General features: G+C 41.4%; 1 protein-coding gene across 1 annotated transcript in view; it reads right to left on the reverse strand.

Moving 5' to 3' along the window:
* dhx57 (DEAH (Asp-Glu-Ala-Asp/His) box polypeptide 57) overlaps positions 1-17,294 on the reverse strand; it is a 75,012-nt gene that overhangs the window by 7,159 nt on the left and 50,559 nt on the right. The window contains exons 16-23 of the mRNA XM_072265688.1: positions 15,255-15,428; positions 12,749-12,949; positions 11,558-11,834; positions 10,794-10,889; positions 7,315-7,398; positions 7,081-7,218; positions 3,790-3,864; positions 2,006-2,140 (exon numbers count right to left, since the gene is read on the reverse strand). Of these exons, the coding sequence (XP_072121789.1) occupies positions 2,006-2,140; positions 3,790-3,864; positions 7,081-7,218; positions 7,315-7,398; positions 10,794-10,889; positions 11,558-11,834; positions 12,749-12,949; positions 15,255-15,428 (1,180 nt within the window). The remainder of the gene's footprint in view (positions 1-2,005; positions 2,141-3,789; positions 3,865-7,080; positions 7,219-7,314; positions 7,399-10,793; positions 10,890-11,557; positions 11,835-12,748; positions 12,950-15,254; positions 15,429-17,294) is intronic.

A 17,294-nucleotide genomic window follows, 5' to 3' on the forward strand; every position in this document is an offset into this window, starting at 1 on the left:
GCAGAATTTGGGATACAACTGGATGAGTCAACTGTGCGAGACAATGAGGTATTGCTAGTGGCATATGTATAGTTTATCAAAAATGGAAAAATTAATGAAGAGATTCTCTTTTGTAAAAAGTTAAAAACAAATATCAACAGAGAATCAATCTACGACAAACTCAAAATGTACAGTGAGGATAAAAGTATTCCAATTAGGAACATGATTTCTTGTGCAACAGATCACCATGCTAGTTTAGTGGCATTTATGAAAAAAGAAATTCCAACTCTGTTTGTAATCCATTGTGCAATTCACCATCAACATTTCACAGCCAAAATCTCAGACCTTTTTCAAGCATGACTCTTGTAATATCTGTCATCAACAAAATTAAAGATCACCCATTAAATAACAGAATATTTCACCGGTTACAGCAAGATAAGGAAGAGTTTGAACACTTGCTTCATCACACTGAATTGCATTGGCTGTTAAAAGGCTGCTGCTTAAACAGTTTCTTTGATCTTTTTGACTCTTCGGTTGAATTTTTGCTCAAATTCAATAAGAGTTTGGGAAACATGATAAAACTTCTATGTGGACATATGATCGGTAGAACATAATGAACATTCTAAATATGAAACTGCATGGTGAGAATTTCAGTACAACCCATGTAAAAAGTGCAGCGTCCACTTTTATCAGAAAATCAGAATATATGGGCAAAATGTTGGGAGAAGAATGTTCTCACAGTTTCCCTGCATGGAAAGTATGGCACTCTCTTTCACAGATGGTGAGTACTGCTTACATCTGTAGTCACTGAAGAAGGATTTTCAGAATGGATTCAAGGATTTGAACGATTTAGAAATTCTGGACTGAGTTAACCATTTCTTTGTAAGGTGGAAAAACAGGAAGAGAACTTGCAAGAAGAGATTATTGAAATTCAGAATGATGAAGAAGCAAATATGCTTATCATAATGTCTGTTTTTGTAGTATCTGGCTGCACTGTCACATGAAATTTCCTGGTCTTTGGAGAAAACCAAACTGCTCTTGATTGCATTTTAATCCTCCTTGTCGAAAGAAGCTTCAGTGCAGTGAACCATATACTCACAAAGAACAGAAACTGCTTGAACATTTATTATGTCTGGGGGCTTAAGGCTTTTGTTGTCACAAGTTGAACCAGATATTTCAACTCTTGCTAAAAGCCTTCAAGCTCAAGGATCACATTGATATCGAAGCTGCTGTACAGCACACGGGTGCTTTGTAAGCTAGGTTTAAAGACAAATACAAATTTAAAGCAGATTTATTTTTCTTATGTTAGCATATGGTAGACATGTTTTTACACTATGGGGATGTTGGAAAGTACATTGTGCCTAAGAGGGCCACTGGCAAGTACGATGGTGCTTTTGGTGGCGTTGGGCTAAAAAAAATGTCGTAAAACACTGGTTTAGAAGAATCTGGGCCAAACACAGACAAATGGGACTAGCTTGGGTGGGCACCTTGGCTGCCTGGACAATTTGGACTGAAGGGCCTGTTTTTAAGCTGATTCCATTAGCTCTTCCAGACAGCCTTCTAGCGGAGTAGATACAAATTATCACTTTCAACTGTAATATGCAATTAATTAGCAGATGTTTCAAATAATGCTTTTTTCATGGGGCTATGTCAAACTCGATAGAGAGATGCTGTGATGATTACTAAATACAGTCAAAATGGTAGGACATTGACAGAAAGTGACATCTCCCTGAGCTCATACAGCCAGACTGAAGGACAGAGTTCAGCTAACTTCTGCTGTCTCCCAGTGGGACACAGCAATCTCCTGTACTGGCACCCCCCCTCCCCCCCCCCCAACTGGGACACTGCAATCTCCCACACTGACTCCCCCCCACCAACCGGGACACTGCAATCTCCTGCACTGGCTCTCCACTGGGACACTGCAATCTCCTGTACTGGCACCCCACTCCCCCCCCCCCCCCCCAGTGGGACACTGCAATCTCCTACACCGGCTCTGCACTGGGACACTGCAATCTCCCGTACTGACCTGGTAGTTGACTGAGGAAGGGTGGATGTGGACATTTCCATCATTCTTCGTGACAAACTGCAGCTCCTCTGCCTTGGGTGGCAACTTCACTGCACCTGACATGGTGTGTGTGTACTTAGCCTGAGGAGCAGTCACCTAGATGCAAGACAAACATGTTGAGGTTGATACATTTTGACCAATTTCAGCATCCTGGTTTTCCAATGTCTGTTCCGACTGCTATACCATATGAAATAGAAGCAAGAATAGGCCATTTGGCCCATCTAGCCTGCTCTGCTGTTCAGCGACAATCACACCTGATCCTCTATCCTGCCCTGTTCCATATTTGGAAATGTAATAATTTGCCTTTTAAATAAAATCAGTGTAGCTCTTAGGGATAGACAACAAACTGCAGACAACAAAGGCAAACAGCCAATGTGCAAAAGACAACAAATTGTGCAAATACAAAAAGGAAAAACAAAACAATAATAATAAATAAATAGAGAACACGAGTTGTAGAGTCCTTGAAAGTGAGTCCATAGCAGAATCAGTTCGGTGTTGGGGTAAATGAAGTTATCCACACTGGTTCAGGAACCTGATGGTTGAGGGATCTGCATTCAGCAAAGGAGGACCAAGTCAGACTAGGATAGTGATTTAGTGAGAGAAACACGACTATAATAACTTTCACACCTTCTTTAAAATATTTAACAGCAGCAAAAGTTAATAGACCCCTTACAGACAGGAGAAATTATATTGGGGAATAAGAAAATGGCGAGGAAATTAAACAAGTAATTTATTACTGTCTCACAGAAGATAATGAAAACCTCTTGGAAACAGTGGAGGACTATGGGTCTAGAATGAATGAGGAGTTCACAGAAAGTAATTATTATTGGAGGAAATAATGGGACCAATGGACAATAACTGCTGAGTATCCAATGACCTGTACTCTAATTTGGAAGGCGATGACTATGGAATTAATGGATGTAAATCCAAAGAATATGAAATCGCCCAAAGCATACAAGGTACTTTAGTGCAACTTCTCATAACTTAACTTGTTCTTTTAGCCCATTTTTGGCTGTCATTTTCCAATCTTGAATGTTAGGAGAATCAAGGAATATGAGATTAGTACGGGAAATGGTGCTGAGCTGAAAGATCACTATGATCTTATTTAATGGTGGCCAGGCATGTTTGGTTGAACAGCTTGCTCCCCTTCTAGTTCTGATATCCATAAGAATCAAGTTTGCTCACAGCTCTATACAACTAGAACATATATTTCAATGCTAGACTCCTGAGGTAAAGGCCATCATTACTTTAGCTCTTTCTGACTGATTTTACCATCTACTTTTTTTAAAACTTAATTCTCTTTCATCTGTTACTGTCCTGAGTTTCAAGTGATACTCCAATACTTTGACAAGAAATTAATACTTGGAGTGTCAATCCTTGTCAGTTTCATATTATTCAAGTAAAATCAATTAAGACCAGTTTCAAAAAAATCATGTCCACTTCTAACTTGACTGGCAATTCACTGACTCCCTATCTGCAGTACTGCCTCTCTCCATTAGAGGGCGCTGATCCATGGACCTGACTTTACTGCTCAGAACTGCTGTCTGGACTTAGAAATTGGCATCTAATCAAATCCCCTTATGCGGACTAAAGAAGAAACATCCTGAAGTGAAAAAATAGTTGAACTTCGACTATCCTGAGTTACACCCTTGTTTTTGTCTCATCCCCATTTAATCCTTGCAAAAAGCAGAATTTAAAATCTACTGAATTATATGAGAAGTAACTTAAAATAATTCGGAACCAACCTGGACTACGTTGGGGTAGAGGGCTGCGCACAATATTGCTGAAACTAACTTCATGTTGCCTGCATTGGAGTTGGCCTAGAAGAAGAGATATAAGTGACAAAAGATTTTATCTTTCAGTTTATATAACACCTGAAAAATAAATTTGAAAGTCAGGATACATACAATATACTGATATATCATCATAAACAGCCATGAGGTTGAACAACTAAATAAAAGCCCTAATTTTTCTGTAAAAATACTCTAATTTTTGGTTAAGATGTACATTCCTAAGAGTTTGAATTTCTCCTGCTTAGCAGTTAACTCGATCGTGTTACAGCAATCACCAACTGGTATCGATTCCTGCTGCCATCTGCAAGGAGTTTCTACATTCTCCCTGTGACTTTGTGGGTTTCCTCCCACATTCAAAAGACATACACACACGGTTAGGATTAGTGAGTCGTGGGCATGGTATGTTGTGGGCAGAAGTATGATAACACTTGCCATCTGTCATCGGGCTGCGCGTTGGTCATTGACACAAAACAACCCATTTCAGTGTACGGTTTGATGCACATGTGACAAATACAGCTAATCTTTATTTTTAATCTTCTCCTACCAGATGTAGCGATTCTGCTGGACACAACTCATTAAACCCTGACCGCTCCTCTTAGAAAGAGACTGATCATCAACCCCAAGCCACTCCACCTCCAGGATGCTCAAATTGGTTGACGCTGTGCTGACTGAATCAACAAAATAAAAATGTACTAAGGCTCATCTTTTCAGAGTGGCTTGGTACAAACACGGAGGTGCTCATTAGCCATGAGGTGCAGGAGACAGATGAGAGATGAGAAAGCCGGGGGGTGGGGTGGGGGGGAGTAAGAATAGACATAGCTTACTGTTGCACAATTTTCTCTTGTGGACAAGCACATTTAGAAACTTCAGTTCATTAGACTGAAATTTTTAATGCTCTGCCCGTAATCTGAACCTTCTTCATAATACTAACATGAAGAGTCTTCAATAAAAAGTAAACAGTTTATAAACACAAAGTGCCGAAAGAACTCTGCAGGTCAGACAGTATCCATGGGGTGGAACAAATGGTGCATAGTTTGGGCCAAGACCCTTCATCAGAACTGGAAAGGAATGGGGCAGAAGCTGGAATAAGGTGGTGGAGGGGAGGGGAAGGAGTATAAGCTGGCAGGTGATAGGTGAGTAGATGGTCAAAGAGTCAAAGAAACAACTGGGGGGGGGGGGTCCCATCAGTGTGAGAAACAACTATAATAAAATTCATATTCTGCAAATCTCATCTTACTTGCTCGTAAACTACAACATTCTGTTCTTGTGCACAATGCAGATTCTACAACATTTACTTCATCCTTTAATAAAATCAACACAAGTTGATTACAATGGTATACTCATAATTACCTCTCTGTTATTTGCTCTCCTGATCATCTCCCAGAGCAACACCTTATGAGAGGCAACCTCCGTTGCCCATATTTTAACCTTTTACAACTGATTCTAATGCCATAAGTTAATTGTATTTGTATTAGTTATTTGTCTCTGCCCAAAGCCTTACCATTTGGACTCTCTATTCTCCTCCTTTCCCTAGTGAAGAGAGGACTGTCCATTCTGTCCCCTCATAGATTCACTTTAAGTTAGGGCAGATGTAGGCTGTTTCTCCTTTTTGAGTTATGGAGCTCTACAGCACAGAAACAGGCTCTTAGCTCATTCTAGTCCGTGCCAAACTATTATTCTACCTAGTTCCCATTGACTTCTCCTTGAACCATTGCCCTCTATACCCTTCCCATCCATGTACTTATCCAAACTTCTCTTCAATGTTGAATTTAAACCAGTATCCACCTGGAGTTGTCCCATACAAAATTATCAGGTAAGTGGATATGATAATCTCCCCAGAAAGCTTTTGATGGTATTAGTTAAACCATCGTAGGTGCACAGGAGCAGCTTAGGGTAATCAGCAATGAATTTTCCAACCCTTACCCTTTGAATATATTATGCAGCCTAGACATAGTGCTACAGCAGAAACTCCAGGCTCCACGACAAGGGAAGCTTTTGCTCTGGCATACCCCGTTGAGTGGCAACACACTGGTATTATATGTAGTCCTGATTTTGAACAGACTTTCCTTGTTGCTTGAAAGCTCTTTATTCTAATTTATCTTATGAAGCATATACTGTATAACCCAGCGACCACTGATGTTCCAGTTCCCTTCCTTCTCTTGCCGGTTCAATCCCACAGGGAACTGTCATCCAACTTCGTCACCTCACTTTCAGTACATGTACACTCAGTGGCCATTTTATCAGATAATCCTAAAAAAGTGGCCACTGATTGAGGTCACGCTCGTGGTCTTCTGCTGATGTAGCCAATCCACTTCACGGTTCGACATGTTGTGCGTTCAGAGATGCTCTTCTGCACACCACTGTTGTAATGCGTGGTTATCTGAGTTATTGTCAGCTTGAACCAGTCTGGCCATTCTCCTCTGACCTCACTCATTAACAAGGCACTTTCACCCACAAAACTGCCACTCACTGAACATTTTTTTTGTTTTTTGCAGCATTCTTTGTAAACTCTAGAGACTGTTCTGTGTGAAAATCCCATGAAATCTGCAGTTTCTGAGATACTCAAACCACCCCATCTGGCACCAACAATCATTCCATGGTCAAAGTCACTTAGATCACATTTCTTCCCCATTCCTGTTTTTGGTCTGAACAACAACTGAACCTCTTGACCATGCCTGCATGCTTTCATGCACTGAGTTGCTGCTACATGATTGGCTGATTAGTTATTTGCATTAACAAGCAGGTGTACGGGTGTACCGGATAAAGTGGCCACTGAGTGTACCTGTAAATACCAAGTAACTCACGGATGCATGCAACAACTCATCAATCATTCAATCTTTCAACTTTCACTGAGATTCTGGCTGGTCGAAACCCTAACTCCACTTATCCACCACTGCCACCTTTATTAGGCTTTCAGTAGGAAAGGGAATTTCAAGAGGCAGTTGAAGGAAAATAACCTGCAGGGCTTTTGGAAAAGAACATGGAAATGTGGTTTGTGGGTCAGCATGTTCAGACACAAAGGGTTAAAGGGATTTCTTTGGAATGGTAATGTTTCAATATTATATTTCTTAAATTATGTGCCTAACAAAAAAAAAATCTATCAATCTCATTTTTGAGGTTTTTAAGCTATACAAAAAGGGAGTTCCAGGTATCCACTGTCCTTTACATAAAGTATTGTCCCCTAATACCACTGCACTGTGCGTTATATCGATTATGAAATCAGTGAAAGCTTTTTTATTTGACCTCTTGACCAGTGGCCTCAACAATCCCATCGCCTCCCTGCGAAGACATCTTCTCAATGTATTTGGCTCGCAGCCCCTCTTTCACGAAGCCAATGTCCGACAGCAGCTCTGCAAACTGTCTCTTCATGCTGGAGATTTCCTACGTTGAGGAAGAACACCACAGAAGGTAACAAAAGCCGTTACAATATAGTATACTGACTACATTAAGTGCCAGAAGAACTGAAACGTTTTGTACCTGCAGTGTCCTTCCAGACAAGAAGTTTTGCTTGCAGTAGTTGTATGCTGCTCGAGCACTCTCTTTTAAGGCAGCACTCCATCCCTAGGTGGGTTATTTAAATTAAAAGAATAAAAGAAAATAAATTTGTACATATGGTATTTGCACCACACTACTTGGTAACTACCAGATGTAACAAGGAAAAGCACAGCCATCTCCCCGACTCTGTTTTGACCCTTACCCTTACTGGATTGCCTGTACTGCTCTTTCTCTGTAACTGTAACACTATATTCTGCATTCTTTTGTATGAATTCAACGTATGGATGATCTGTCTGGATGGCATGCAAACAAAGCTTTTCACTGTAGCTTGGTAGCATGTGGCAATAACAAACATGATCACTAGGTTAAGTACCCCCTGAGATTCTCATCAGAAAGGCCCTGGAGAAACTTTTGTCAGCAGTACAGCCCAAGGAGCAAAGCTTGGTGACTCACTTCTTGATCTGATAGCAGAGGTGCAAAGGGACCAAGGGGACTCGGAAGACCCTAAAGGCTAACTTGCAGGCTGAGTTGGTAGTAAGGAAGTCAAATGCAATGTTAGCGTTTATTTCGAGAAGACTAAAATATAAAAGCAAATACATAATGCTGAGCTTTAATAAAGCAATTGTCATTTGGAGTATTGAGAGCAATTTTGTGCCCTCTATCTACAAAAAATTGTGCTGGCATTGGAGAGGGTCCAGAGGAAGTTCATGAAAATGTTACTGGGAATGAAAGGGTAAACATATGATGAGCATTTGATGGCCCAGGGCCTATACTCACTGGAGTTTAGAAGAATGAGCAGGGATCTTGTAGAATCCTACCAAAACGTCGAGATAGAGGAGAGGATGTTTCTAGGATCAGAGAGCACAACCACAAAACAGAAGGACATCCAATTATAACAGAGATGAGGAGGAATTTCTTAAGCCAAGCATGGTGAATCTGTGGAATACATTGCCTCAGACATCTGTGGAGGCCAAGTCATTGGGTATATTTAAAGTGGAAGTCAATAGGTTCTTCGATAGTAAGGGCATCAAAGGTTACAGGGAGAAGGCAGGAGAATGGGGTTGAGAGGACTAATAAATCAGCCATGATGGAATGGTAGAGCAGTCTCCATCCTGGAATTGCAGGAGTACCTCCAGTTTAACGTAGCATACCATCAAACAGGGCATCAACATAGTACAGGTTTTCATTTGCAGCCTCAAAAACAAATGGTTAAAAATAAAGTGGCCTGTCTCTTTCAAGAGAAGTAATAATATATCACAAATATTTTGTTGTCGGCACAGCTTTGATTCCTCTTTCAAATGACAAAAATCTCTTCACACTGGTTAACCAAAACTGCAAAATCATTTGGCAGAACTATTGCCATATCGAACAGAGGGAGTGCAGGGTGAACAAGTGCATCAATAATCTAATCATTCAACCAACGTTGAATAGTGGCTGTTGAGAGCACTCCATAAAAGATAGATTCAGGTCTCAATGCTGATTTCCAGAACTGAAAATTTTTAATGCTGTCTGTATATTCACAGGAAGTAGATAGCTATTTGTCCCGTCGTGTCTATACGTTTCTTTGAAAGCAACATCTAATTATAAACAAGAGAAGGTTCCAAGGTTGTCAAGCCGAGGAGTGGTAGTGGGGACAAGCTCCCACTACCTAAAAGTGCTCCTCATGGCATGCGCCTCAAGTAGCCTCTGACAACCAAGTCCAACCCCTGGCCTTCTCGTGTGGCTTAGCCTCTAAGCCTGGCGGCACTGTTTCTACTGACAGAAGAAGGGGCGAAGGCAGGTCCTGGCACCTTAAAACCAGTTCTTTGGGTAGATGGAGTTCGTTAGCCTGGGAAGGCAGTCCATCTAAGAGAGGGAAAACTCTGATTTCAAACCTCCGCTGCCTTGTGGCCATACCCACTCATGGGAAAGGCTTCGGGAGTAAACCCTGAGGACAAATCCAGAGCCGGAGTCCCTAAGACAGTCCGACGTTGCCTTCAACCTCGTTCTGGCAACTCCTGCGACGACACTGGTGCCAAGCTGTATCGGCCCTTGCCCTTCCCTTGGACAACGTCGGTGTCGTGGAGAGGGGAGACTTGCAGCATGGGCAACTGCCGGTCTTCCATACAACCTTGCCCAGGCCTGCGCCCTGGAGAGGACACTCCAGCTTCGCCTCACCGCGACAGCACAACACGGAAAGCAGCAGTCTACTGGTTATAACCCTGCGCTTGATTGGCATAGAGCAAGGCGCTGGGGTTGCTTTTGACGGAGGGAGAGACCATCGCGTCTCACTGGACAGCTACCCCCCGCCTCAAGCTGGGCAGCCCCCAGACAATTCGGTGCTGTCCCGCCACAGTCCGCCCGCTCCACTGGGTGCACGGGGCTCAGGGATACAAGTAGCCCGAACTGCGGACTGTAAACACTGCACCAGGCACAGCAAGAATCTTCAACACTGACGGACAGTGCCTTCAAGTACAGTTGCTGCAGCCGAGACTGTCAATCCCGTGTGGGCCTCTACAGCCACAACAGACACTGCTCTAAGACAGACTGAAGCAGGACTTTCCAGGTGCAGATCCATGGTCTCGCGAGACTAACGGATGCCACCACCAAACCAAGAGAAAATCTGAAGATGCCGAAAATTCAAACAACACACATAAAATGCTGGAGGAGCTCAGCAGGCACTTCTGATGAAGGGTCTTGGTCCGAAATGTCAACTATTTACTCTTTTGCATAGATGCTGCCTGGCCTGCTGAGTTCCTCCAGCATTTTGTGTGTGTTGCTCTAATTAGTTCACTTTCTTAGCTTTGCCCCCTCATCAGACTGAAGACATAAAAGCCTGAACGCATGTACCACCAGGCTCCAGGATTACTTTTACCCCACTGTTACTACTGAATGGACCTCTTGGACGGGTTCTTGACCATATGTTCTTCATGGCCTTGCACCTTATTGTCTGCTTCTCGGCACTTCTCTCTATTATAACACTATACTCTGCCTTCCGTTGTTGCTTTTCCCCTGTGCTGATATGATGTAACGACCTATATGGATGGCATGTAAAATGAAGCTTTCATTGTACCTTGGCACATGACAATAATGATCCTTTTCTTTAGCTACTTAAGGTTATGTAATCTTTTGCCACTACCTCAAAATGTCTCATTTTAAATGAACACTCATTTCCAAGTTAAACTGAGCCAGGTTAAAGGGGAGCTGGTGAATAAGAGACCAGATTCTAAGGTATGGGGAAATGACAGAAAATCTGTTATCCGTTACCACAGGTAGATCTAATAGATACCCACAAGTCAAGATCAGCCTCAAAGGTTGAAGAAAAGGTTAAATGATTTCAGGTTTCCAGCAAATGATCAGAAATGAGCTTTTCCCTTTGAAACTTAAATAATTCTGTTGATTTTCAAAGGGGAGCTCTGGCACTGGGAAGGGTGACCAACACTGGAGGTGGATGCGAAATGCCCAGCAGACTGCTGTCTTACCTCATAGGCCTTGAAGATGGTGAGATAGTCGCTGTGAGCTACAGCGAACTCCAACTTCTTTACATTTGCTTCTTCTCTTTTATCCCACGGTGCAACCTATTTACAGCACAAACCTTGTTATTTGACAGGTAATCTATTTATCTAGTGACTGCATTTGGATGCATTTAACACTGCAGCTGTTTTCTCTTCCTCCCTCCATTTTGCTTGAGGTTTAAACATCCAAGACCCTTCTGAATCCCAACACCTTGCTCTCACGGTCATGTCCTCTCCATTAAGTTGTCATCCCTGCCCCAGAGGTTATACCTACACTGTTTCTGGGGCTCACATACCAAACTGAGAGTGTAAAGTAATAATGTAGGCTGACATTTTAAAGCAGTAACCATAGTGTTGCATTGTCAGAGGTGGCACTTCTCTCTGGAGACCTTAAACCAAGTTCTCCAATAGACACCAAAGCTCTTGTAGCATTAGGTACACCTGGAGGAAGTTTGTTCAAGAGAGGGCCGTTGCCACACGAGAACGATCACCGCTGTGCCCCAGAGAACAAGCAGCAGCTGCAAAAGAGGAGACTGAACAACCAAAGGACCCAATCACGAACCACAGCCTCCACTTGTTCTTGCCCACACTGCACAGGAACATGTAGATCCCAGATCAGCTTCTACCTCTACCCGAGGACCCACCAATGGACAAGCTCTTAGGAGAACATCATATTTGACTTGAGTGATCGCAATATATACAGTATTGTCTCAAGAACAGGATGTACTTACGAAAGGGGATTTAAAGGCTAAGCTAGCTGCAATGGTCAGAGCAGGATCGAGGCAGCGGAAGATAGCACCAAACAACATTAGTTTTCCAATGCGGACATCAACGGGCAAAAAGGCCAAGTGATAGCCCAGTGGAGTGAGTGTATCATCTGGTGTGAGGGCCCCCAAATCCTGCAACCGATTCTTAGCTGCCTTCAAACTTTCTTCTGTGGGCATTTCAATTAGGCGTGACAGAACAAACTCCAAGTCAAGATCTGCAAAAATGTCCAAAAGTTTGATCCTGGATAATGGAGAAAAAAAGATAACTCACAAAATGAAATTTTCCTTCACATAATATTTTGCTTTTGCCATGCAGTTCCCCATAGTTAATGACATCCAGAATATAAACTCAAAGGCTGCGGCTACGGATGGCTACTTGGTTGTTTCTTTACTGCAATTATTGATAGGAAAATTTGAGGGTCATGAATACTACAATAAAAAACTACTTTTTCAAGTTTGTGTAGTATAAAGCATCTCGGGATCCCAAGGCCATGGAATACACCATTAATATAAACTCAGTGGCCACTTATTAGGTACACCTGCTTGATAATGCTAATAACTAATAAAGCCAATTATGTGGCAGCAGCTCAGTACATAAAAGCATGGAAGCAGTGGTCAAGAGGTTCAGTTGTTGTTCAGACTAAACATCAGAATGGGGAAGAAATGTGATACAAGAGACTTTGACTATGGAATGATTGTTGGTGCCAGATGGGGTGGTTTGAGTACCTCAGAAACTGCTGATCTCCTAGGATTTTCATGTACAGTCTCTATAGTTTACAGAGAATGGTATGAGAAACAAAAACCATCCAGTCAGTGGCAAGAATGCCTTATTAGTGAGAGGTCAGAGAAGAGTGGCCAGACTGGTTCAAGCTAACAAGAAGGTGACAGTAACTCAAATAAGCACGACACAACAGTGGTGTGCAGAAGAGCATCTCTGAACACATAACATATCAAACCTTGAAGTGAATGTACAACAGCAGGGGTCAACAAGGATATAGAAATACCTTCAATACCCAATAAAGTGGCTGCTAAATGTATAAACTCCTAAAGTTTTAATCATGCGAGTTTTTCCAAATTGAAATCCAACTTTGTTTTGTAAAAAGTTATTTTACGGAATGGATAAATGATGGACTACTACGATCAGTTCTCCACAACCTTAGACAAAGCTGTTCCAGAGGTACCCTCTTGATCTCTGGCAACTGCAGCTCCTGGAGGTGGTGAAGGTAACAGTGACTGGTAAAGAGGTGGAAGCAGACTCCCGAGGCAACTCGCCCAGCTCGACCCTTCCTCTGCTGGGCATTGGCTCGTGACACCCAGGTGTCCTCTAGACTTTCCATCCCTTTGCATGGGTCATACCTATGAGTCAGTAAGAATGGGGCAAATGAGACACAGTTCCTCTTTTATTTGCATACAACATCAGAACTTTGTAACTCGAAACTTAAATTCCAAAATATCTTGTACTTCAAATGATAATGCTAAATGGAATAAAGTGGACTTTCAAAGATGGTACAGCTACAATGGGATGATCAAGAATCAACTCTACTCGCCATGTTCACGTATTAAGAATTTGGTACCAAGGGCATGAATGACTTCTACAGATTGCAAGACTCTATGATTAAATAGGGGAGTCATACAACATGGAAACAGGTCCTTAGATCCAATTTACTGAAGATTTCAAATAATAGATTTTATTCAGAATTAAATATACAAAGAAGGAATAATGTAAAATATATACAATCAGAGTCGATAGTAATGAATTTTTTTTTTACTTTGAGACTGACATAGACTATGCCACTGGTGTGATACACTTTTCACTACTCGAGGAGCCCTCCCCTCCATGTGTAGTAGTGAAAGAGCCTAGATTGTGGTCCTTCCCCACCCAAGCTTAGCATTTGCTGTACTGAGCTTCAGAGAACCCCTTAGAATGTAATCCTACAGCCTGGACAATGCCAGTCTGAGTATTCCTTTACAGACTCACTGTTGGAAGACAAACACATTTCAGGAAGACCAAAGAGCATCTTTCACTGACCTTCCAGAAGCACTAGATGTCTGTTTGGGTGTGTGTTCCTGATCCATGACGACCAACACACCCATCTAAACTAGTCCCATTTGCCTTCCCCCTCTTCAAACCTTTCCTACCTCACATGAGGTAGCCAATTTTAAATCAGACATTTTTGAGGTATTTTGTGGGCATCCTTCTGAAATGTATTTGCTTTTAAGCAAGTTATAAATTTCTTGGGGTCTAATTAATACCTGACTGACTGCACAAGCACGTCTAATTCAGAAAGACAGACTGGATCCAGTTGCACAACCAGCTTGTCAAGTTAGTCTTACACCCATGCTCCTTAATCAATTCTGGTTTGAAAACTTCAGGCAGTGCATTTGAGATCGTGGCTTGTTGCATAAAGTTTTCTCATCTCCCTGGTTAGTCAACCAACACAAACAGTTCATGGTGACTCAGATTCCCATCTGGGACATTGCCATTTGTCTGCATTTTGCCCATGTCCCTCTAAAATTTCCCTAATCGTGCACCTGTCCAAGTACCTTTTAAATGCTGTTAATAGGACCATATGAACCAATTGTGCTCCTTTGGCCCATCAAGTCTGCTCCGCCATTCCACCATGGCTGACTTACTATCCCTCTCAACCCCAGTCTCCTGCTTTTTCTCCATAACCTTTGATGCCCTTACTAATCAAGAACCTATCAACCTCCGCTTTAAATATACCCAAACGTCTGTGAAAATTAATTCCATTGATTCAACACCTCCTCATCTCCATTCTAAAGGGTCGTCTTGGTATTCTGAGCCTGTGCTCTCTGGTCCTACGCTCCCCCACTAAAGGAAACTATCCTCTCTGTGTCCACTCTATCTAGGTTTCAATGAGCTTCCCCCTCATTCTTCTAACAGACCTGCCTCATCCAAAGTTGTGAGAATATTGACTATCTAATGGCTGTACCTATTGTTTACTGCCACTTCTCTCAGCCTCTATGTACCAGAGGATAGCAGCATTCTTGTAGGTCCCAGTCTTCATGAAAGGTTTCATTGTATCTGGAGTTACCGGGGTAGCTGAGAAGGAACTGGGCCTTGGTGCAGATGATAAAATTGACAGCCAGGTCTTTCCAGACTGATGCATGGAAACAGAAAGAGATAAAAATCTGGAACTCTCATCTGTGATCAGTAATAGTTGACCTTAAATGAGATTATTTTCACTAATCAAAAGTATTTAGGAAAAAAGGGGAAAAAGACAGGTCTGTGCAGTTAGGTAACATCGCACATAAAGGTGGAACAGGCTTGAATAGATTAACAGCTTACTGTTGTACCCATCTTTCTGGATACATTAGATTTTCCATTCTTTTCTAAATAAGCTATGACAATAATTTTTCACACAGAGAGTTGGTGGGTGCGTGGAATGCACTACCGGCGATGGTGGTACAGGAGGATACAATAGGGTCTTTTAAGAGTCTCTCAGATAGGTATGTGGAAGGGAAATTCTAGGCAGCTTCTTGAGTAGGTTACAATATTGTGGGCTGAAGGGCCTGTAATGTGCTGTAGATTTTCTATGTTTCTATGTAATAAACCTTAAAGGCTATTATTGGATTCAATATGTTCTTGGTATTCCTAGCCCCTGGTACCAATGCATCCATTGTTTAAGTGATTTTGTACCTCTTTTCTTTCATCTTGCCAGAATCAATGACGTAAACAATATCATCGATAGTGACTGAGGTTTCAGCAATGTTAGTGGAGATTATGATCTTGGTGGTTCCCTCAGGAGGACGAAGGAAGACTGCTTGTTGTTCCTCACTGGACAGTGAGGAGTGGAGTGGGTACACAAGACACCTGGAACAGTAGAGACACCTTAGTTCATGTGATGGCAGGAAGTCAAAGCAGTTCTTAGAAAAATTGTAAAAATTACTTTGTACACTACTTACAAAAGAGCAAAAAATCTTACAGTAAATTTATTAAGTACTCAAAAATACAAGCTTAATAAAAACTAGAATCTACTTGAAATGGAGGTCTGACAGTATTTTTCTAGCTAATTGCCAGGAGGTGCAAGTCAGAGTCATTTCCCACAGATTTTTTTCTTGGGCTTTGTCCTTTCAACAATATGACAGAAGAGTTAAAATACATGCCCGGAGCATCAGGTGCCCATACCACATAAACATAAACGAAAACATAAAGGGAAGCTGATTTAAAAAGCACAAGCATTTAGCCCTTCACATTGACCAATTAGAATACCAACCTTAACTTGGGTGAAATAAAGGAAAACCTTTCATCATTCCTCCATTACATACTTTGTTTTGCAAATATTTGTAACAAAAACCCAAGTACACCCACAATGTGAATATCATTCCCATAAACGAGTGGGCCCTTCAAGCACTGAACTGGATACAAACTTTGTGGCCTGACTGATCACCCTTTTCTCATTTCTAATCTTCAAATTAATACCATCTTCCAGGGACAAAGTTTCTCTGAACTTGATTTCTTAGGTACAAATCTTGGCTGTGCATCCCTGGACTTGCAGGAACATTAGTGAAACAAATCCTTATCTATCTTTCTTTTCAAATCTTTTTATTATTATCCAAAATTAACAAGAGTACATCGAAGTAGGCAACACTTACAATGTCTCAAGAAAAAAGACATTGTTTTAAAGATTGAAAAAATTTTGGTGACAAAAAAGGAGGAAAAAAACCCTACTAAAGCAAAGTGAGAGAAAAAAACCCATTAGGTGTTCAACCCTGGAGCCATGCATCATACAAAAAGCTTCTAAAGATAAGCATCAAACCGCCAGCAAGGAAAGAAAATGTACCAAAAATTTACAATTAGATCGTGGAGGAAATCTATCAATTAACTCAAATGATAGTAATGAGCAAATGAACCCCATCTTTTCTCAAAATCAAACATAGGTTCAAAGGCTCGACTTCTAATATCCTTATCTATCTTACCCATATGTTTCAAACTGTACACCTGGTTATCTCCCTCAGCCTTTCCACCTTGGTAAAGTTTTAAAGCCAAATCACTAACTTGGCATTTATCTTGTCTTTATACGTGTTTAGAAAATATTTTCCACTTTTGTTATCTCCTCCTGTGGGAGATGAGGTTTTGAACAAATATCTCTGTCCCCCACTTCATCATCAGGGCACACACTTCCCTCAGAGCCATATGGAGTTTTCATCATATTATCATGAATCACAACTTCATAACTGAAATTCACAGCACAACATCTTATAATTGCCAAACAAAACAATTTAAAAACAATGAATCTGGGGCCTTTTACAGAGAGAAATCCATCACGTCTGCTAGTACTCCAAAAGACCTGTTTGTTTGGTGCCTTTTCTCCTATCTCTGAACTGTGTATTTGCTATTTTTATGCACTTCTCCACTAAAAAGCATTAAAGCCCCTACTTACACCATTATTTCTGGTATTCAACATCTTAAAACACTTATCACAAATAACAATCAGATTTTTGTTTGCAATGATCTAGCAGCCTCTTTACAGATGACCGGCTAATGTGGAAACTTTTCTATGAGAGTTAAGAGTTATACAGCATGGAAACAGGTCCTATAACCCTACTCAAAGTTCAAAGTAAAATTATTGTCAAGGTACATACTGTATATGTCACTATATACAACCATGAGATTCATTTTTCTTGTGGGCTTTCACAGTTAATACAAGATCAATGAAAGACCACAGCCAACAGGATG

This window comes from Mobula birostris, chromosome 8 (genome assembly GCF_030028105.1).
Source record: "Mobula birostris isolate sMobBir1 chromosome 8, sMobBir1.hap1, whole genome shotgun sequence".
Classification (NCBI taxonomy): domain Eukaryota; kingdom Metazoa; phylum Chordata; class Chondrichthyes; order Myliobatiformes; family Myliobatidae; genus Mobula; species Mobula birostris.